Source organism: Solea senegalensis, linkage group LG9 (assembly GCF_019176455.1).
Source record: "Solea senegalensis isolate Sse05_10M linkage group LG9, IFAPA_SoseM_1, whole genome shotgun sequence".
NCBI lineage: Eukaryota > Metazoa > Chordata > Actinopteri > Pleuronectiformes > Soleidae > Solea > Solea senegalensis.
This window is the reverse complement of record NC_058029.1, coordinates 3,128,210-3,151,396: the sequence shown is the minus strand read 5'-3', so window position 1 is coordinate 3,151,396 and position 23,187 is coordinate 3,128,210. Positions and strand designations below refer to the sequence as shown.

The window sequence follows — 23,187 nt, the reverse complement described above, 5'->3', positions numbered from 1 at the left end:
CCCACAACTATTGGTTTTTATGGGGGTTTTTTGGACCTCATAAAGAGAAATAAATAGAAATTCACACATTTGTATGCTGGTGCTTTTCCCCCCCCAAAATCATAAACCACCTGTCTGTCACATTAACCACCTTCTCACAAACCGCTCCATCTGTGTGTCAGAGTCAGACACCACGACGTCCTTCACTCACTTCCGGGTCAGATGATGGTGGTTTGTGGTGGCGGTGGTTTCTCTTCACAGCAGGTCGTTCATGATTTTACTCTTCAGCTCAGAGGTTTGTGATGAATGAGACGCCAGATTATCTCGTTTTCTGGTCAAAAAAGATTCAAATTCTCTCACATCTGCACATCTGTTTGTCCACTTTAATAGTCCCATACCCACTTTTCCCACGTCTTGTCAGGTTCCATTGTGGTTCCTGTGCACGGTGTAATTATGCCGCTCCAGTTTCATGAACCAACTAAGAAATATGTCTTGTTTAGTATGTAATATTTGTTTCCAGAGTAAACATAAAGACACTTCTTTGAGCCATTGTGAAATACTTGGTTTACCAATCTGTTTCCATATTACTCTTTATTGGAACATTCCCATGTTTATGATATGTCCTTCAGGGTATGATGGGACAGAAGGGGACATTTGTGGTTCATTTATCAATCTTCTACAACTTTATTGTGGCTGACATACGGCGTTAGCACTCTGGACAGTTCACCAGTCCATCACTGGGCCACATATGGAGACAAACAACCATTCACTCTTACAGTCAAATTTGGAACATCCAATTTTACCTAATCCCCATATTGGGAGGAAACCACAGAACCCAGAGAAACTAACATGCAGAAAGGCCCTTGTTCCAACCAGGACTCGAGCCCAGGTTGGTTCTTGCTGCAAAGGCAAGCGTGCTAACCACTACACCAACCCATGACCATATTCCATAGTGGATAATGTCCCCTCATCAGGAATCTGTGTGTTACATTTGTTAAGCCCACTTGGTCCCCACTTACTTCCCTTTCCAGGCTATCTGGATACTAAGTGGGGACTAAGTGGGCAAATGGAAAGCCAATTGACCCATATTGACAGCCCAAATATAACCCTTATGCGACCCATATGGACAGGTTGAGTGGTTATATACAATGGTCTTGTATAAGGGGGTATAGCTCAGGGGTAGAGCATTTGACTGCAGATCAAGAGGTCCTCAGTTCAAATCTGAGTGCCCCCTCATTCATTTAAAGCTGCGTCGGGTATTTTCTTCAGCGTCCTGCAGGATTATTGGCACTTTTCCACTATACGGTTCCAGCATGACTCGACTCGACTTGACTCTTGAGGGATAGTACTTGGTACCTGTTGTCTGACGAGGTTCCCAACGAGCACCATGTAGCTGAGTTCAAATGAAAAATAGGTTGTAACAAAATGAGAAATATATTAACAATAGTCATTTTTTTGAAATTAGGACATATTTTTCCTTTTATTTAACATTTTTCCTCTTGCTTAAGGACTTTTTCTGTGAATATTTTATGTTTGCACACCTATTTACCCATATTTGTGGGGTTTTTTAATCCACTATGTCCACCACAGAGCGATGAAACTGTCTACCACACGTGTGTTTCCTTGAACTCATCTTGAAAAGTACATCTTGTGAAAACAACAGTGTTGTGAAATAAACAGCCTTGAAAATGTCATCAAGGTAATCCCTGCTCTCATTTCCAAACAACAAGCTTACAGTGGTTTTGCAAAAAAAGGGGTCAAATTCAAATTCAGCTAAGAGCCCCATAAATGATTGGACCGGCCCTGCTCTCCGCGTTGGTCCCTGCCGGAGCTGGAGAGGGAGAGACTGGTTTCCCCCGGAGGAGCGGTGCGTTTAAAGCCGGCTCTGGTGTTTGTTTTCCCCGCATTGACTGTGTTTGCGTGCGCGTGAGCGTGCGCGCGCCACCCAGAGAGACGGAGATCTGCTGTTACCACAGCGCTCAACATACAGGAACTGTGACGTCACAGAGAGAGAGAGAGAGGGCGAGAGCGCGAGCGAGCGAGAGAGAGAGAGGGAAGCAGTGAGGGAGTTTACAGACAGACTAAAGTGCGCTATCAGCTGCTGAAGTCTGCGCACGGGAGAGGAGTGGACGCACAGATAAGGAGAGAGAGAGAGAGTGTGCGTGGGTTCGCGTGGTGGAGGACAGTGACTCCCCTTGTCGTCGTCCGTCTGTCCGTGACCGTGGCGGCACAGATGGGTGCGACTCTCCACAGCTGATCCGCCGGTGCCGCATGAATCCAGCCGAGCACGCGCTGATCCTGCGACTTCGCGCAGTAAGTGGACTCATAACTCCACGCAGCGGCTTCCGTCTTCATTTCTCTTCCTCCGTGTGTGTTCACTCTCATTGTGTGATGATGATATGATGATAGTTTGGCCTTTTGTGCCACACAGTGACTCAGTGCAGGGAAATGTCATCACCACCACAGGCTGTGTTGTGTGTGTTGTGTGTGTTGTGGTGTTTTTGTACAAGTGTCACTGAGCACAAACAAACTTTTACAGCTCTGTGACAGCTTTTTTTTTACATTCTCATCCACTGTTCTGTTATCATGAGGACTGATCACAGCTGAGTGTAGCACCACCCACTGGCTGAATATTGAGCAGAAAAAGGAGCATAATGGGGTGTGACTTACTGTAGCCTAGTTACAGCTGTGTGTGTGTGTGTGTGTGTACACCTCAGTCAAATGTGGGCTGTTTGCTTTGGTCAGAGTCAGTGAATAGCAGGCTTTCACAGTCCTCAGTGTGGCCGTTGGTCATGAGAGTAAACTGCACAGTCCTGTATGCTCTTCATCCTCTAGTTATTAAGCAATAAATACATTTATTTATAAAATAGTATTCCAAGCTAACGCTAACAGGACGTGACTTATAAAATTAAAATAGCAAGCGGGGTCAATTGTTTTCATTAAAACTGAAATTAAAGGGGCTGTATGTGACATATTGGAGTGGCCCCACTTAATATCAAGTTATTTCTGTGTTGTTTTTAGTAATAGATTTAAATTTTTCCTCATAAATACATTGGTATTGTGAGCGAGACATTGTTCCATATCTTTTATTTTGAAATTCTGTAAAATATCTGTCATATAATGATATCATTTTAACATCATGTGTTTAAAATGGAAACACATTTTTGTGTTTCCATTAAAAGTACCAAAACAACCTGGTCCATTCTTTTGGGGTCAGTCAGTCAGTCATCATCTAACCACTTTATCCTCCACCAGAGGGTCGCGGGGGGTGCTGTGCCAATCTCAGCTACATCGGGCGATAGGCGGGGTACACCCTGGACAGTTCGCCAGTCCATCGCAGGGCCACACAGATAGAGACAAACAACCATTCACTCTCACACTCACTCCTATGGTCAATTTAGAGTAGGCTACAGTCTGGGTGGAGCTACACTGGCTCCACCCACGTCCGTCAGCTGATTGGGCGACAGAAAAAAACGTAACTCCCTTGCGACCGGTGTTTCTTCAACGCAGTAAAAAAAAAACGAGCTGCTGGCCGTCCTCCATTGCTGTCTGTTGTTGTTGTTGTTGTGTCGCGCTCAATGTCGTTGTCGCACTGGAACGCCGTCACGCTACGAGTCTCGCTAACACGGGCAGCGCACACCCCGCCTACCAAGTAAAGGCACCGTTCCACCAAACAGTACTGTACCAGTAGTACAGTAGTCGCTCTAGTAGTCGCTTCCTTTTGCTGATATCCAATCCTGTGACCAACATACTGGCTGATACTGGATATATTATGGGCTCAATGCTGTATAACACTCGTGTTTCAAATTAATTAAAGAATAGGCTGCTTTCAATAGAACATAAACATATAGTAACACACATAATCTCCTCTGCTCTTATTCGTAAAAAACAGTGCATTTCTGTTTCAGTCATTACTTTTCTGTAGATACAGAAAGCTTAAAAAAGGCCTCTTGCAGCAGCAGGTTGAGCTGAAGTACAGCCCCGTTGTGCTCAGTGATTACGTAAGAGAATGTAAATGTACTTTTTAGCTCCGGGAGACGAAAAACAAAAGCAGAAAAGGAAAAGTTGGGAGCGCCGCCGCAGTTTTAATCTCACACCTGAGGCGTCGGGCAGAGGTCCAGCACCTTTTCCCCCCCCCTCTGAGGTCACTGTCGCTTGGATTGACAGATGAGCTGCAGACTGTTTGATTAAGCCTGTGGGAGTTTGACTTGGAGCGGCAGCCGCTCGCTCACGAGAGTGAAACCGGTTTTCCACTGTCGAGCTTCAGGGTAGCGTCGCTGTGTGAGCGCTAACGCTCTGTGTGTATCAGCCTCTCCATCACTCTCCCTCCTGCTCCGCTCTTCCTGAAACACTGTTTACCAGATGTCTATCTTCATGGCAGCGCAAATGCCAAAGGAGGGAAGGGGAAATGGAAGGAGGCGGAGGTGGAGGAGGAGGTGGAGGTGCAGTGTGCAGAGTGTAATGCAAATCCTGACCTGCACAATAAACATGTTAAACAAATGAAGTGTAAAATGATCTCAATGCTGCCATCAAATATCCTGTAACAGACACTTTTTCTTGGCTTCGGGCTTAAATACATGGAAGCAGAAGTTTCCCGATATAATATTTGTCTTTTTTTTGGACCTGGCACTTAAACACGGTATTGTTTCAAGAAAATAATGTCTTCATACTCATTAGCAGTGGATCAAAATATCGATTTGGCGATATATATCTTTGTCCTTCCTCGTCCAGTACGGTAATCGTTATGCCGGGACAAATAACGATATTTTAATTAACAAACCGAATGAGGTTAGAAGTTACCTGGCTGAAGAAGAGGCCGTTTACAGCGGGATAATGGTGGAGAAAACTCCGTTAAGAGATGCTACATCCACATTTAATACATAGACTTTACTGTATGTACTTTGTTTTCTTTTTTGTGTTGTGAATAAATAGAGAAATCCTGCACTTTTAACTTCACGGTGACGTTTTTCTTTTCTTCAGTCAGACCGATATCGTGATGTATCGCTACATGATTGTCGGGTAATAAATTAGTTGTCACAGAATCGTTGTATTGTGATATTATTGGTATCGTGGACCGCGTATCGTATCGCGTATTGTATCGCGTATCTTATCTTGTATCATATTGTAACGCGCGTCTTATTGTATCGAGAGGTATGATACACATGAAACCTCCCAAAACAACTCAGTTTGCAGGTCAGGTGAAACATTTTAAACGAGACGAAGCTCCTGAATATTGTGTTTTGCTTTGTTTTGTTTTTTTCTGAACTATTCTCTGATGTTCTAAAGGTCAAAGGTCAATTGAGACAATAACAGATCCTAACATGCCTTGCATTCTTTGTAGTGTTTACTCCTGTCTGAGTTTGAATTATCCAGAGGTAAAATTGTTTTTATCCCCGCTGTGTCCCCCCCGAGCGCTCCGTGTTTGCATCAACAAGGCAAATCAAAAAAAGCTATTTATATACAAAGCATGAAGTGAAATGACCTAAATGACAAAATTGCGGTATACTGATTCCCTTTGATGTCACAGTTTTGTTTGGATGTGCAAACAACAAGTGTGACTTTCTCCACAAACTCAGACGGCGCTCGACTGAAACTGAAATTCCTTTTTCTGATCCAGCAGCTAAAGAGCATTAGTGCTGCTGCCAAATCTACACGATGGACTAAAAATCATGTTTCTCTTTCTCTTCTGGAGAATACTCTTTGTCAAAATGTAGCATATTTACATAAAACCAAGCATTTTTGTCCACTTCCATGCTGGTATAAGCATTAAACGCTTCATGGAAGAGATAAAAATGTATTATTCATTCATTTATTGCAAGTTATCTGCTTTTTCTGCGTCTCTGTGGCCATTGAAGGTGGACGGCAGCAGAATGAGCTCTTCTTCTTGAACAGCTGTGTTAAAGAGACACTCACATCTCCTCTGCTCTTTCCGTCTGTCTGTGGCAGCTGGCATCATGCTCCCCCGGAACATGCGAACAGGTGGCTATGACCTGCCAGGGGTGGAGTCAACCGACGTGCCTCTCATTGGCTACAGGCCCTTAACACCTGACTGCAGCACACCGAGCCACCAATCGGGGAGAGGAAGCGGCGGCGATGAAGTGGAGACTTCACAGGTGAGTGTTGTGCCGCTTCGCTTCTTTGGCTCGAGCACAGAATCAATGACCAGTGTTTCCCCCTCAGCTTTGCTCTGTGCACGTTTGAATGCTGACAGTGACACTGTGGGTGACTGCTAACTGCTAGCTGCCCATTTGTTTGATAAACAGCAGATGTGGTCGACTGGTTTTCACAAAACCCTGAGGGAATAAAGGCATTCTGCTTCCTCTTGTCAGGACCACCAGTAGAACTTCATTTTCTGAGGAACTGGTTAAGTTTTAGGGCTAAGATTTGAATTGTGGTAAAGTTAAGGTTAGGGTTAGACATTAACTGGCTAAGGTTCGAGATAACGGTTTCTTTAGGCTGGACGTCAATGCAGTGTACCGAGAAGAATAGCTGTGCAGACCTGTGTGTGTGTTCTTGTTTGAGTATCTTTGTGAGGACCATGAAAACCTATACACCATAGGGAGCAGTCCGTTATTATCCCTTAAAAGACACTTTTTTAAGGGTTAGGCATTTAGTTGCGATGGTTATGGTTCAGGTAAGGATGTGGAGAATGCAAACGTGTGTGTGTGTGTGTGTGTGTATACTTGTACTAGTGCACTACCCTTTCAATGTGTACCTCTTATACAACCAAGTGTGTCAAGCGAGCTGTTCGACAAGAGAGATGAACAGAAAATCGGCTGTGCTGTGTGTAGCCATCTACCTGTTGCATTTCAGCCGATACCTCTTGCACGTCTTATCCAAACAACGTAAAATGTGGTGCCTTTTGTCAGTCACCTGCCAGGGCTGAAGCCTGTCGAGTGAACTGTTAAGCAACAGTTGTGCGACTATAAGACAGACACCCAAAAACCATAGGACGTTGTGGGGTAAAGTTAGGATGTTTTGTCCAGTGCTCACAACATTAAAGAGCTGTTTTAATGTTAGGGTTAATGTTAGGGTGGGGTTATGGGTTGGATGATGCCAGCTAACATTGTTTGCGGTATGGAATGTCGATGACACTGCATCATTACTGTATGTCTTTCCTTCAGCATTTGGCTCGAGCTTTGCGAGGATTCCAGTTTTTCTTGACTTGGTTTACAGTCCTCGTCTGAGACAGCAACACATTAGCAGTTCTCTTTTTAATCTCAGGACTGACTCACTTTATGTGCAGCTTGTTGTCGTCTTCTCTTTTTCTTTTGAGAGATAAACTTTATTAAATGTCATCTCTCCCCCTCTCTCTCCCCCTCTCTTTGTTAATAACTGCACATTTATTGAGCCACTTGCAGCTGCAATCTGGCAAAACAAAACTATTAAAGGAATTAAAACAACAAACCGGCGTCACAAGATACGCCTTTATGCTGATGATGTACTACTTTTCCTTCAAAACCCCCAAAACTCGTTTTGGTAACTATTACTCTTCAAAATCAATTGTATTACCCATCAATTCTGCTGTTAAACCATCGTCATCCACTCCTCTCATGTCGTAACGTAACATTGGATACCTGGGTATATGTGTTTCCTCCATACTGTCAGACCAAACACAGCTAAACTATTCTCCTCTCCTCAAATCAATAAAGGACGACCTCAAAGAGTCTCCATGATAAAATGATGATCTTGCCAAAAATCAATCACTTCTTTTCAAGGATCCCCACTCAACCCTTTAGACAGTCTTTAGACCCTGCCATCTTCAAAATTTTGTTTAAAAACCCCTACAAGAAGCAAAACACCTTTTCTTTCTTTCTCCTCTCCTGGTCCGTTGACCGCACTCCTCAATAAAGAAAGAAATTTATAAAGAAATGGAAGAAGGAATAATGTGAAATATGTACACTGTGGGAAACTGAGTCGTCTTGGAGTTGAAAAACTGACTCTGTCAGCGATGTGGTTCCATTTTAGACCAACCAAACCTTTTTTTAAAAACCAGTCTGAAAGCAGCATCACTGAATGTAGCGACTCGCCATAGCGAAGCCGCTCCAGGTGGAGCGTTAGAAAGGTCAGTGTGATGTGTTTGGTTTGTGTTTGGGTTAGTTTGGTTTGACTCTTACAGGTTCCCCACTGCTGGACTAAAGTTTAACAGAAACAGAGGAAGCTCGACAAAGGTGCAGGTGAATTTCCCACGACCTTTCACCTCTGTTAATGTTTAGCGGCTTGATAGTGAACTTCGTCGAGTCTTATCAGATGGTTGTGGGTGTTTGTTGTGTTTACTTGACGACAGCTCTTCAGTTCATCAGAGGCTCTTTGTGGGAAGCTTTTTAAACCGCAGCTTTCTTGCACATGATAAGAAGTATATTAAGGTTCCCTAATAGCCACTTTAGCAGCGGCGGCGCCTTTTTTCACAACCTACCGACCAACCCTGTTCACCCACGTGACCCGCGCTCTGTTTTTAAACTTCACACCGTGCTTCAAGAAAACTCCTCAGGGCTAAATAAAGACAGTGCACTGACGCGCTCACAATGAGCTTCCTCTGCGGTCGTGGCACATGACAGCAGCTGGAGCTGGCAGTAAATAATCCATGTGGTGGTTTCGCCGGTCGATGAGGCGTACACCTGCTCTCCCTTTAAACAGTATCTAGTATCACAGGCCTGTCTCTAAGGACTGTCTGTCAATTAAGCTCAATCCAATATGGACATTTGCTCGTTCTTAAATGAGGTTATGTTGCATGTGTGAGCTCGGTCCCTTCTCACTCTTTGCCCTTTTCCTCTCAGTCCTTTCCTGTTCATTTGTAAGCATAGGATGTTGGAATTCTTGTTGGGCTAAAGGGAAAGGATAACGTGTCGGGGCCTTCAGATGACAAAGAAACTAATGTTGCTTTGCATGATGTGTACTGCAAAAGCCAAGAGTGGTCATAGTAGCTACTATATTTTTTAAATTATGTTATATTGAGATCATGGAATAATCATGTCAAGATCCCATATGGTCTAGCGGTTAGGATTCCTGGTTTTCACCCAGGCGGCCCGGGTTCAACTCCCGGTATGGGAACATATTTATCCAAGTTCCTCAGTCAGAAGAGCATGAAAACCTTAAACTCAGGGTTATAGATTGGAGCTATATGTTCAGTAAAGGGAATACAGCTTGTACACCCAGCTTGTCAGTTCAAATCCTAGATGCCCCTGAGCAAGGTACTGTGTAGGGGTGGAGTGGCTCAGTGGTAAAGACCGGTACTCTGTTTGCGAAATACATCATGGTTGCAAGTTCGATTCCACCCCTGGCTGATTGTACTCGATTCCATTGTAAGTCGCTTTGGATAAAAGCGTCTGCTAAATGACATGTAATGTTGTTATTACGGGACAGTGGCCTGTTCTCTGTTTGTTATGATGACATAAATGATTGTGTTATCACATGGCTCATTTTCCTCGTTATAACAAGATCAATTAATAAAGTCAATTGGGTAAGTAAGGGCTGGAAAATTACATGAGGACTTTGATTTGGGATTTTTGGAAATATTCCAAATGATTCCCTAATGGCCCGCTCATGACTGTGTTTTTAAACCAAATTGATTTAAAATTGGTCCAAACTGGAAACTTTCCATAGGAATTATGGGGGGGAATCTATGAGAATTAACTGGAAATCTTGGATAATTTGAAGAAACTGTGTCATATACAAAATGCATGTGATGGACAGCCACACCCCCCCGGCCTCAATAGCCCTGCTCTGTGCCCATGATTGAGGAATAGCATTATTATTCAACTGCATTTGCATAAATTCTGATTGCTTTAGCCAAAATTGTGCTACAATATATTATTTAGCAAATATATTTAAGTTCCCAACCTTTGTTAATTCCCATATATTCACATTAAGTTTAAAATATTTAAAAATGTATGGAAATTTGCAACCATAGAAGTCAACAATCAGAGCAGGATAGGTGAAGTGGCAATCATTCTTCTTCTATGGGGTTTTAACAGCATCTTGCATCCATGATGTTGCAATACTGCCATCTTCTGGAATTAGAAAAGTCCTACACTACCCTGTCCGTCGTATTCTTTATGTGTCCTCTCCTTAGTCTCCTCATAAATAAATAAATCTTTCTTCTTCCTCTTTTTCTTCTTCTATGGGGGTTTAACGGCAGCTTGCATCCATGACACTGCATCACTGCCACATTCCCTCCACCACCCACTCCCCTCCGTGAAGCTTCAGCCCGAGATAATCTTCTCCTTCGATGACGAGGCCTGATCAGTACATTTTCTGTTTTGTTACATTTTCAGCTTCTGGCTGGTGTCAGAGCTTATATGCTGCTGGTAAAAAAAAAATTAAAGGAGGGAACAACCTTTTATTTTTTGTTATCCTGTTATCATGAGAAAATGAGCTTTGTTATCCCAGGATAACTGGATGATTATTCCGTGATCTTGAGATAACAGAAAAATATAGCAATTACCATGGCCCAGAAAAGGCGCCGAGTTGAGAGACCATGAGCTCAGTGAAAACATGGCAGCAGCGACTGGGAATAACAAGAACGGCAACAACAACAACAACAAAAACATAACAAAACACCATCTTGTGAAGCGGTTTGTGCTTCATCTTGCAGCTTTATACAGCCTTTTCCCACAGGGAAACTGAAATTTCTGTCACTTTTTAAGCAACTTACTCCCTGCACCAAAGTCCATTGATAACAACAGCTATTTTAGTCTTGCCGAACACTGGAGCTGTTGATCCACTGCTGCGTCCATCAGCAAATTCAGTTATTATAATATAATATCATATAATTATAATAGTTAAAGTTATTTTGTGACTTTGGTGTTTGAAAAATTTTATTTAAGATTTTACCTTTGTAATATGAACCTACTGATCAAAGCAAAAGTACAGCAACAACAACAACAACCATGTTCTCCAAGCTAACTACCATTATGAGGTCCCTTTTTCCTCCAAATCCTTAACAGTCTCAAAGTTTAGGTGTCCACATGTTTTTTTTGTTTGTCAGTTATTATACATATATTGCTAAATGGCTGGTTTTCCTTCTCCTAATATCCCCTGATTGCTGCAGGGATAATTTAAGTCAGTTTGCACATCATTAAGTCAATTACTCCTTATAAAATAACTTGCAGAGAACATCAGAGGCTAATGATATCTAACAAAGTAAACACGACCATGGGAGGATTTTCCCCCTGTAAGGGGAATAGAACAGCTTTGACCTGAATGCCACAGAGTTTTACTTGAAAGAGTGTGGATAATGGGCACCAAGGGATAAATAGATGAAAGCGTGAGAAGAGGAGCTAGGAAGGAAGGGGTCTAGGTTGTGAACCACTCTGAAAAAAACAATGGTTATCTTTAAATAAAACTTGGGGAAAGATGTATTTATGGCTCCCTGTTTGGTGCAAAGACAGCAGTTGTAAATACGGGCGTCTCTGGTGTGTATTTGTTCAAAAGCAAAGCTTTTTGGCACAGCGGACGCATGATTACATGGATTTATTTAAGGGAATAAAGTAGGAACAGGTTGGTTTTTTTTGAGACCCTGGGGGGTTGAAGTGGAGATTTGGCTTCCTGCCTCCTTTTCTGGTACCCTCCAATAGCTGATGTGGTTGGGTTGGGTGGAGAGGTTGACTCAGCCTCAACTTGTGATGGAAGGAGAAGGGAAGAAAAATAACTTCGCAACACGACTGCATGTCCTGCTTCCTGTGTTTGTTTCCACTTATTATGTACTTCCTGTATGCAGGCGGGGATGGGGGAACTTTCAGAAAAAAGAAAAAAAGATCGTAGGCCCTGAAGTGTAGACCTGGCAAAGGAATTAATCAAAATCAACAGTGGTTTATATAAGAACCAAGTCACTTGAGCTCTGCAAACAACAGCTGCAGAGCCCTTTTTTTTATTAATAATAACTGATGCCAACCACCACTGCGACCTATAATCATGATCTCTATCCTCCAGTCTCTGGAATCCAAATTACATATGCTTTGAAAACTCTCTCCACAGAAAAGGCTGGTTTCTCTGACCCAGATTCAGCCTGGTTTCAGAAGGAAAACTCAGTTAAAACTCCATTAAATGAACATCATATCTCATGTCTCCCAATATACCAGCTGGAATTAGGAAACACAGCAAAGGGCAAATGTCCTTTGTGTTGTTAACAGGCGTACAGGATCAGCGTGCTATCATACTAAAGTCAGACAAGTGATTAATGAGAGATTAAAATAACTTTCGCTCTTTTATGCAGCAAGTCAGCAGATGATGCCCCTGGGGTTGGGGTAGAGGAACTGATTATCTGACTGTGCACAGTTTGATATTTCTCAAAGAAATTATTAAGAACATTTTGTCAATCAGCACTTTATTATTTTTGCAAGACATAATATAACTATTTTTCTGTCTTTTTGGGGGCAGTTGGTATTCTTCTGTTTCAAGTGCAGGATTTTTCGGAGTTGGTAACTCAAAGTAAACTGTAGTTTTTCATATTAAATGAAGATATTTGGCACGAGCATAACATAAATCCTCATAAAATGAGAAAATCTCTACCCTCCCATCAGATGGATAAGGTTAGCAACTAGCTATAGCCACTGGCTGTTAAACATAATCATTTAGTCTCTATAAACTTTTCTTGTTTGTTGCTTTCTAGCAAGTTTGACATCAAACATGACAATCCATGTGCTTAAAAGCTAATTAGCCAAATTCTCTCAAGATGAAAATGTGGTCAGAAACATGACTCAAGTGCAATGCTAATGCTAAACCTGGAGCTAATGTGGCTCTTTGTGTGCTGATTATACAAATATGACATTTACATATTGATGAAACTTAATGAGGATAATACAGTATTTGTTTACAGCCTTTCAGTTAGGGGAGTAGCTGTTAATTATGTCCCCAAATATAAACATTTAACATAGTATTGGAATAAAATGTGAAGAAGAAATCTCGACCTCCCAACAGATGGATAAAGATAGCAACTAGCTAGCAAGTGGCAGTTTTTTTGGCAGGCTAAGATGACTGATGAAGGCTTTACCTTTGTTTTATTTGAGTGTTAATGAGCTAGTTAGCCACCTTTCATTTGCACCTTGCGTTTGTGAATGGGGACAGAAACATGACTCAAGCTGAATGCTAATGCTAAAACTCGAGCTAATGTTGCTCTTTGTGTTCTTATTATACAAATAGGACAAATACACATTGATCGAACTTAGCACAAGGTGATGAGGCTAACACAGTGTGTGTTTGCAGTCTGTTCTTCTGTCCACAAGTGGCCGAGAAAGTCAATGAATATGGTTCCAAACGTCGTGTTTTCAGTTTGCGGCGTGTGTTAGCTGACTTAGCTAACTGCCCTCCACACACACACACACACACATAGCTGTGAAAGTCTCCACCTAGCTAACATGGCTGTGATGTCATTAGCCCTATTTATACAAATAGGACAAATACACATTGATCGAACTTAGCATAAGGTGATGAGGCTAACACAGTGTGTGTTTGCAGTCTGTTCTTCTGTCCACAAGTGGCCGATGAATATGGTTTCAAATCGTTGTGTTTTCAGTTTGTGGTGTGTGTTAGCTGACTTAGCTAACTGCCCTCCACACACACACACACACACATAGCTGTGAAAGTCTCCACCTAGCTAACATGGCTGTGATGTCATTAGCCCCTTAAATAAACACTGCTTAGTTCCTGGTTTAGTGGTTGTCTGAACATTTATTACCTCTTGTTTCTAAACTACAGGAATCTTTAATGCCTGAACACCAGGCGCAGGTGGGACGAAGGCTTGTCCTTCAGTTGGACGTTTGTCTCCACAGTTTGGTTGGATTAAACAGGATACTCAGCCAAACTGGTTTATCTGCACGAGGAGGTCAGTGACAAAGCAAAGCAAAGAGGAGAGATTGAGAGAGAAGGAGTATTGTTCTGGAAATAGCTTCAGGCCTTTGTCTCTCTGTGTTTGACTGTGTGTGTTTTAAGGACAAATTCTGGCTCATAATAATGTTGTTGAGGACATTTTTGAAATTGTCCTCACAATTTTCAAGGTTTGGGTTTAAGGATGAGGTCAACCGATGTGGATTAGGATTAGAAGTTAGGGCAGACGATGGCCAATCTGATAAAAACTTAATTCATAGATAGACATTCAATGCTAATGATGTTGGAATGGTCTCCAATCTGTTTAGTTTATGTATTTGCAGTGCAAGTATATATTTTAAATAAAGAAGTATGAACTAAATAAATAAATAATAAAATAAATAAATAAATAATATAAATATTATAACACAGGAAACAGGTCATCAAAAAGCTAAACCTTGTCATATAAACATTTAATAAAACAATTTTAAGAGCATTAATAACTCAAATTATTCAACATTTTAAATGTGAATATTTTCTGGTTTCTTTGCTCTTATAACAAAAAAACAAACATTAAAACTAAATAATTTTGTTGTTTGTGGACAAAACAAGGTATAATTTAACCAATCCAATATTTTTCAACATTTTATGACATTTAAGGACCAAACAAGTACTTGATTAACCGGGAAAATAATCAACAGATTAATCAATTATGAAAATAGCTGTAAACACCAATGGTTTTTGGGGGGTTAAATGGCAAAACTGTTGTGAATTTTTTTTGTCTGCATCGATTTTTAAAGTTGCGTTAAAGAGCAAAACTATTATTTTTTAAAATGTAAAATAAAGAAACAGGTTTAAAGGACTAGTTAGAATTTGTTTTAGGTTAAGGTTACGGTTTGGGTTTAGTGCATTGTGTGTGTGTGTTTGTGTCCTCACAACTGTAGAAAGACAATGACTGTATAAAGAGCCTCAGTGAAAAACAGTGTTGTCCTCCAACGTCAACGTAAACATATCCCTATGGCTCTTTCTCTATCTCTTTGTGTGTGTGTGTGTGAAATGGGTGTGCCAAGATGATGCAGGCTTGCGGGGGCCGGACTTAGCTCCTGTTCGAGGTGTGTCTTTGTGAGACGGAGACACAGAGCGTTAAGGGGCAGGCAGTAAAGACATAAACATCACAGATCTGGGACAATCGATAGAGGAGGCCGAGGAAGAACAGCGGGAGAAGGAGGGCACGACAAATGAGAGAAAATGGGGAAAAGGAAATTTCTATTTCTGCCTTCATCCTGAGAGTTTCCAGGAAGCTCAGGGACTTCTTCTACCTGTCTGGACCTGCAGAGGGAAAGGTAACCTGTGTGACCATTGTTGTCGTGCACCTTTCTGCGCAAGTGTGTGAGCTAATTCTGCGGGAGACATCAAAAACGATATTCTGCACAGGTAGAGGCAGAATAACAGACGCTGTTGTTGTGTTCAGGGTCTTTGTGAATGCAAGGAGCGCCTTGCCTGGTGTTGACCTTTGATCCAGGCAAGTCAAGGTAATTTGAAAGAGGCTAATAGAGGCTAACACATGTTTGTTATAAACTAATTACAGCACAGGTTGATACAGGGAGAAGAGGCTGCAGAGGTTATTAGACTTTTCGCCTTTGTGACGTATAATGTATGAAAATGTTGAAAGACGTGGATCATCGTTTTCTAAAACATCCACAAACCAAAAACTGTTCCATTTTATCGATTTCCACGTCGTATGGAGCAAAGAAACAAGGACATATTCACAATGAAGAATCTGAAATAAAAACAGTCAAAAAAGATGCCACTTCACTTTAGTCGTCGAATAATAACCGATTAGTCGCTGCAGCCCGTGGCTGTTATTTTGAATAGCATTGACTCCACAAGTTAGCGCATGCAAAACAAATGACATTAAAGGCATTTCAGTACTTTCTTTGCTCATTAATAGTCTAAAAGGGCTGAGAAGGAAGACGTTTTGGTGTGTTTGTTTTTCAGAGCGTTCCCAAGGTGTTGCTTTTTACACACAAAACGTTGACTCACAAGTGTGAACCATCAGAGATCGTCTGGAGTTTGTTTTACCAGACGCCGGGGAGTGGATGCTTCCACACGGCGTGTGTGTTTGACTCATGCATTTTTAATCGTAGGAAAAAAGTCACGGCTGCGGCAGTCGAGCGGCGTGTAAGGTGATATCGATCTGTGTCGCGCAGCGAGCGCTCTGCAGGGTCTTGGTGTAAACAAAAGGTATTCACGAGAATGAAAACAAGTGTCCTGCTCAACAGTTTGGATCTGGAGAACTCATATAACACAACATCTTGATATATATACAATACAATTCTGAGAACTGGAAGCTTATGTATGAAGCGGTGGGTCAAAATCTTGATTTGGTGCGATATTGTTGTCCTTCCTGGTGCAATACGAGAATCTATATGCAGGGCAAACGTCTGTGTTTTAATTAATGAGGTAATGACCTTGCAACTTTGCAATAGTTTTAAGGCGATCTGTTGAATTTGGCAGGACTAATAGTTAAAAACCCATTTACACATTTTGTGTTCCCACTAGACTTCCTTCCGCTCAGACAGGCGCTACCCTCGTCTTCCTTTGATCTGTATGTGGGTTACTATGGCAACCACAGTAGTGGCCATCTTCTGCCCGAGTATGACGAGTGTTATGATGTGCCATAAAATAAAATAAAACTAAAAAACTAAAAATATTAATACAGAATTATAAGATTTTTAGAATCAGTATTCTGACTTTAATCTCTTAATTCTGACTTTAATCCCAGAATTCTTCTCTTTTTTTTTTGTTAATATGAAAAAGTATGCATTCAAAATTAGCATCCGTACCACGAATGATCTTCCGCACCAATCGCTCCACGATGATAACCTGCAAAGTCAGTCACTGCGCCACCTACTGGCAACAGGTAGTACACCTTACCATATTTTGACGTAATCTCTCTGTCGCTTTCAGTAGATTTTCCTCAGGGAAACATTCAGGATGACACGTCCACATGTGGAAATCATGTCGACGTCAGTGCTGAATGGACAACTGTGAATGAATGAATGAATGAATGAATGAATGAATGAATGAATTCTGGACTGGCTGTTTTAGTCACGTCACCTTATTCTTCTCCTCTTTTCTCTGCCGAAGTCGCTGTGAGTCATGTTCTTGTTGTGTGTGTACTGTAACATGACTTGGGCTGTGGCAGAATGTGTGTGTGTGTGTGTGTGTGTGTGTGTGTGTGTGTGTGTGTGTCAATATGAGGAAAAGTGTTTGTACAGTGAGTTTGAAGAGTTTTTTTTAACGGTAGATCTTGAGAGACGCTTGAATCTCTGGCTGACAATATGTGTTATGTCGCTCAGTTGTTTTATTTCTTAATGTTCAAGCTTTTCCACAGTGAGTTTTACACACGGTTGTTGCATTTTTGTTGTAACATTGAAAATAACATTTATTTAAAGAGGCAACAGTCAACTCTTGTGTCCCTACAGTACTACAACAGTAGCATGATGCAAGGATATACTGACTGTGGTTTTAGTGGCTTTGAATGGGTTCAATTCCTCCTCATTTCACTCTTTTGGGGCATAAATCAAGTTTTAATTAACTGGATCCTCGTTGTCAAATCAACTTAAAACTCTTCATCAGAATAAAGTTTTGGCAGGAACAGTTACGTCTGGCTTTTTGACGCTAAAATGTATAGTACACTGCAAAAAATGGAAAATAAGCCTCGCTTTTGCTAAAATGAAAAAAAAAAATCTTTTTGCATCAGAAAAATGACTTTTAAACGTTGCCATGAAGAGATATCACACGCTTACGTGAAGCTTTAATTAGCAGAAACAAGCTAAAACAATGTGTTTGTGTGTTCATTACTGCCGTGAATTGAATTATGTGTTAAAAATTCACTATTTATGAGCAATTCTATGTTATAATTTCTTAAATTCTTAAGCTTAATCGAGTAAAGGAAGCAAACATTTCGTAAATGACAGGATTTTCTTAAAGTTTGGCCAGTTCTTGTTTTGTTTTTCCCTTGTTTTAAGGCACATTACAGTCTAAAGTGTTTTATCTAAGGGGAATTTGGACGATCACTTTTCTAAAAACAAGAACATTTAAGTTAATTCAAGAATATGTGGCTTATTTGTTGAAGGGTTGTTTTTACAATGCAGAGAATTGTGTACACAAGTGTCGTCTGTTGTTTTTTAAAATATACAAATGAATGTGTATGAATATGTGTTGTGTTACTGCTAATTTAAGACCAGTATGTTTCATGTGTCTCCGTCTCCTCCTCTTCCTCCTCAGGCGGAGCCCTCACCGATGAAGACCACCTGGTACTGTCCTCTCGATCTGGTGAGACTCGCACTGTGTGTGTGTGTGTGTAGGAAACAGTGTAACTGTGTCAGGGTTTTTCCCTTCAGGCTAAAACTAAAGCTAATGTGAGAAATGAGTTCGCCACAGCTTTTTAAAGATTTCATGTATTTTTAATCGAGGTCGACTGATCTGGGTTTTTTTCTGTGTCTGACGCCGATTTGGCAGCTGATTATTATCCGATTATTGATGCCAATTTTTAATTATTATTTTTATGTGACCCATATATTTAGCGTGTTTTCTTTTTTTCCTCCATCCAGTGAAACATAACTGTGAAATGTTAAGAAATAGTACAATTTAACTTCACTGTAACGATTAGTCATTGGTTACTCAATGAATCATCAACTATTTTGATAATTGATGATTCGTTTTTAGAGTTCTTTTGATAATTCAAACAAGCTTCCTGTCTTTTCAGCTACTAAAATGTGAATATCTTCTGGTTCCTTTGCTCCATTTTGAAAAAGAAATCATTCAAACTGAATCAGACGCTTGTTTTAGCTCTTCTAAACGGTTATTAGACGTCAGCACTGCGCTGCAATAATACGCAGTATTTTCACTACCAAAAGATGACAATAAAACAGTTAACTTTGTGTAAGTGAGTAACATTTAAAAAGCTTCTGAGAACAAAAACATGCTATTTTATTGTCATACTTGAGAAAACGGTGCGATCATGTGAGTCTGTTTAGCGCCGTTAATTCATTCAGGACATGAAATTAGCGTCAGCTGATCAGCCAGTTTTTGCACAATTCCGACCACGTATAGAAATTCAAAGGAGAAGACGGATTGTTAGCGGGTTTGATGGTGTTTTTGAACGTTAAAAAAACACATTATGTAATTATGTGTCACAAAGAGTCCCCCGTTGCCAAATCAGCTCAGAAACTGAAAGGGAACTTTTATTTTCTGGCTCATCATGGTGACGTTAAAACTGCTTCAACAATGAAACCTATGTTTACATTTAATAATCAATAATTGACCACTGACGTTAAATCAGTGTCAGCTGAGTTTGACTCCGAATAAAACAGTGACGTAAACAGTGGTTTTCCTCCCGCTCCGCAGTCTACTGTCGTGGAGGAAGAGGAGGACGGAGTGATCTACACCGTGGTGGTCAAACAGCAGCATGGAGGAACCACCGGTCCATCGGTAACACACACACACACACACACACACACACAATAACACAGTTATACAAACACAAACATGAACTTCCTTTCTTTCCTTTTCCTTCCTGCTTCCCCTTCAGTCGGCGGTGACTCGCTCGCAGTGCGTCAAAGCGGGGACGGAAGAGAAGCTCGTGCTCCACCTCCTTCACTCCTTCTCCATGGGAGACTCCTCCTTCATCACCATCTTCCTCTCCACCTATCGCTCCTTCACGTCCACCGAGAGAGTGCTGGACATCCTCACTGACAGGTGACGGACGCTCTCTCTCACTGTACAAATAGTGAAATACAGGGAGAAAAATAAGAGTGCAGAGGGGAAACCCTTTGCAGGGCACTCATTGAAATACTTGGAGATTAAAAATTGGATTGGATTATTGGAGCGTATTTTCAAAATGTGTTATTTTCATGTAGAAAAAGGGACCACATATGGTTCCGCGCCCCTCTGTGGTAAATATACGAGGAAAAACACCAATAAAGTGAAAGGAACATTATTTTAAAACAGTTTTATCCCAATACTGGTCCTTGGGGACCCCTGTCTGGTGAGTCCAAGTCCAAGAGCATTCCTAATAATTACATAGAAAACATTTTGGAGCGCACGTTATTGGAGCGTATTTTCAAAATGTGTTATTTTCATGTAGAAAAAGGGACCACATATGGTTCCGCGCCCTTCTGTGGTAAATATACGAGGAAAAACACCAATAAAGTGAAAGGAACATTATTTTAAAACAGTTTTATCCCAATACTGGTCCTTGGGGACCCCTGTCTGGTGAGTCCAAGTCCAAGAGCATTCCTAATAATTACATAGAAAACATGTATTTTCAAAATGTGTTATTTTCATGTAGAAAAAGGGACCACATATGGTTCCGCGCCCTTCTGTGGTAAATATACAAGGAAAAACACCAATAAAGTGAAAGGAACATTATTTTAAAACAGTTTTATCCCAATACTGGTCCTTGGGGACCCCTGTCTGGTAGGTTTTAGATGTTTCCCTGCTCCAACACACCTGATCGATAAGGTGCAGGAGAAGACTGAGCCATATGATCGTACTTTTTGTTATGGACGACTGCAGAAGTTACCAAATATAGTTCTTTGCCCGGTGAAGGTAAAAGGGTTAGTAGCACTTTTGTTTGGCAGTAAATCAGTCGGACGTGTTTTTTTATCCGTAAACATGTCGCTACGGTGTTCGCGTTTGCCAAATACCACGTGTACGTTGGTATCAGCTCCAATTTCGTCCGTTTTCGGCTCAGCTTTTGCGCCGATGTAGACGGTTACAGTACCTCCTCTAGAGGGCAGTGTCGAGAACACTGGTGCAACCTCTACAGTTTATGAGGTTGCTCGAGGAGGAAGTTTTCCAGTTGAAAAGGAACTCTCAAATTCCAAAATCTGACCACAGCTGGAAATATTCTGGCAAACACCTTTGCTCAAAAGTGTCTTCAGATAAGGACCCCATGAATACACATTGCCATTTCTCGTTTTCTCCTCCGCTAAGTGTGTTTGCTGTTGTTTGTTGTTGTTGTTGACAGACTGGAGAAACCACCTGGAGACAGCGACAGGAGCCAGAGACGCCAATCGTTCAACAAGTGAGTTTTAAAACAGCTGTCTCACATTGGCACATCTGTGTTTATGTTCCGTCAGGTGATGACACTTTTTTGAGGGTGATATTTATGTCTCTCGTCTCGTTTACTTCCTGTTTTACTGAGTAGCGTTTGCTTTCCCCTTTGTGTCTGTCTTGGGTTTCTTTCCTTCCTTCCCTTGTGTTATCCACAGCAGTTCCTAATAATCCTCACCTGTTTCATTACCTCATTTTCCCTCAGTGAACAGTCATGTCTCATGTTATCTGAATCGCATATATACACATTTTTTGTGGAATTAGATTTGTGTCAATATTTTCAAACAACACTTTTTAAGAAGCAAAAAAAACCATATGGATTGAATCATTTAAAAATATTGTATTTTATTGTTTGAAAATACACTTGTTCTTTATGCCGTGGTTGTTGGTTGACCGGAAGACGTCACAGGCTTGGAGTGATAATTGTAAATATCTATCGTTTGTTAAATTATAAACGTTAGGTATTTACAATTATTTTGTCGGACGTCGACACAATAAAATGTCAAACTGGGTCACATCTGACCTGAACAGTATTTAAGGGTTTAATTCTTTTATTTATGTCAGTCTCTTTTCATTAGAAGAGCTGATTTCATTAGAATCTCACGTTCCCATGTCGTTATGAGTCTTTGAGTGCTACCCTTCATTTTCTGCTTGTTTTCTTCAGCCCAGTCTGAAGCGCTGACGATGTAATACTTTTACAAAATAAGGAAGAAAGAATCTTTTTTTGAAGTATTTCATCTTGATCGCTTTGTTTCCTCTCTAAATAACGGACACACACACACACACACACACCTCTCTAAGCTGCTTTTCTCTGAGCTCCTCCACAGTGTAATTTCTTGGCAACTTTGGCATCGCCTGGGAAAAAAATATCAATATGTTGAATCAATTTCTGCCTGCAACAGCTTGTTTATCGGCTTCAACCAGGATTAGATGTAGACACAGACGCTGGTCGTCTATATATAACATTATCCCTTCTTCATTCTCTGTTTGTTGAACTCAGTGTTGAACACTTGAACTCCTGCAGCAGCGATAAAAAAAAACTTTTGTTTGTTTGATGTTTGTGGAGGTGGCGGCTAAAAAGCGAGACATTTAATGAAAACGGTGAATCAAAAGCATTTCCCTCGTCCCTCGTCCCTGCAGAGCCGTGTGCACTGTGTTCAGAACGTGGCTCACAGAGTATCCGGAAGATTTCCGGAGTCTGAAGGAGCCCACTCGTCTGCTGCGTCTGGCTCCTCTGCTCCCGCAGGACTCCTCGTCCGCGGCCGACCTCCGCGCTCGCCTCCTCAGGATCGCCGAGGAGCTCAGCGAGAAAGCTCTGCTCCCTGATGCCCACAGAGGTCTGTATTTCAACTGGAGTTTCACAGCGACACTGTCGAATGCCTGAGTATGTGAGGAGGTGTTTGTAGAGGAATATGCTATTGAAACTCTATATATATGTATATATATATATATATATATATACATATATATATATATATATATATACATATATATATATATATATATACATATATATATATATATATATATATATATATATATGTATATATATATATTTATATATATATATATAAATATACACTGATTATATATGTATATATATATACATATATATGTATATGTATATATATATGTATATATATATATATATATATGTATATATATATATATAATATACACCGTTAGAAGAGTAGTTTCACTCATCAGTTTCTTCCATTTCAGATCAGAGCGGCTTCACCAGCGCTCCTCCTCCTCCTGACGCCTCCAAGTTTGAACCCACCAGCGTCCTGGGATTTCCTGCGCCGCTCATCGCTGAGCAGCTCACCAGGATCGAGACGGTGAGTCTATTTACAGCCATGTTTCAGTGCAAATTCTTAGCTTTGGCTCACCTGCATCCACGTACCACCACAGAGCCCTGGTGCGACGCACGGGTCCGAGCACTATGTCCATGTCGCATTTACTCCACACCTGACCTCCATGCTAATTTTCCAGAGGGTTTTATGCAGGTTAATCTCCTCAAACATGATCGTAAAGCCAGGATAGAGACAGTTCCGGCCCTAATAATTAAAAGTCTTGGTTCATTGTCACTGTTGTGTTTGAATGCTTTTATACAAGTGTTGTCTTTCATATGAGTTCATATCCAATCGAGGAATTTGGTATTATTTTCAAAAGTGTGACGTAAAGGTCATGTTGAAACTGTAGTGACTGCTCAAACCTCTTTAAGTGCACATTAAAATCAACCGTACCTCGTAGAATCCAGAATCCATGTTTCCTTACAGT

At 41.0% G+C, this 23,187-nt stretch overlaps 1 protein-coding gene and 2 non-coding genes across 4 annotated transcripts in view; all 3 read left to right on the top strand.

Moving 5' to 3' along the window:
- The first annotated feature begins 1,141 nt into the window (after window positions 1-1,141).
- On the top strand, window positions 1,142-1,213 carry trnac-gca. Its single transcript has one exon. It is a non-coding gene; the product is annotated as a tRNA-Cys (tRNA).
- A 798-nt stretch (window positions 1,214-2,011) lies between these two features.
- rgl2 (ral guanine nucleotide dissociation stimulator-like 2) overlaps window positions 2,012-23,187 on the top strand; it is a 33,748-nt gene continuing 12,572 nt past the window's right edge. Inside the window, exons 1-8 of one of the 2 annotated variants that reach the window (XM_044034100.1) lie at window positions 2,012-2,292; window positions 5,926-6,092; window positions 18,076-18,123; window positions 19,198-19,281; window positions 19,382-19,548; window positions 20,822-20,878; window positions 22,048-22,244; window positions 22,630-22,745. In XM_044034100.1, coding sequence (XP_043890035.1) covers window positions 5,934-6,092; window positions 18,076-18,123; window positions 19,198-19,281; window positions 19,382-19,548; window positions 20,822-20,878; window positions 22,048-22,244; window positions 22,630-22,745 — 828 coding nt within the window. In that variant the 5' untranslated portion in view covers window positions 2,012-2,292; window positions 5,926-5,933. Of the gene's footprint in view, window positions 2,293-5,925; window positions 6,093-13,676; window positions 13,802-14,852; window positions 15,126-18,075; window positions 18,124-19,197; window positions 19,282-19,381; window positions 19,549-20,821; window positions 20,879-22,047; window positions 22,245-22,629; window positions 22,746-23,187 lie in introns of those variants that run through there. The other variant, XM_044034101.1, reaches the window with a different exon arrangement.
- Window positions 8,959-9,030, top strand: trnae-uuc. The gene has a single exon. It is a non-coding gene; the product is annotated as a tRNA-Glu (tRNA).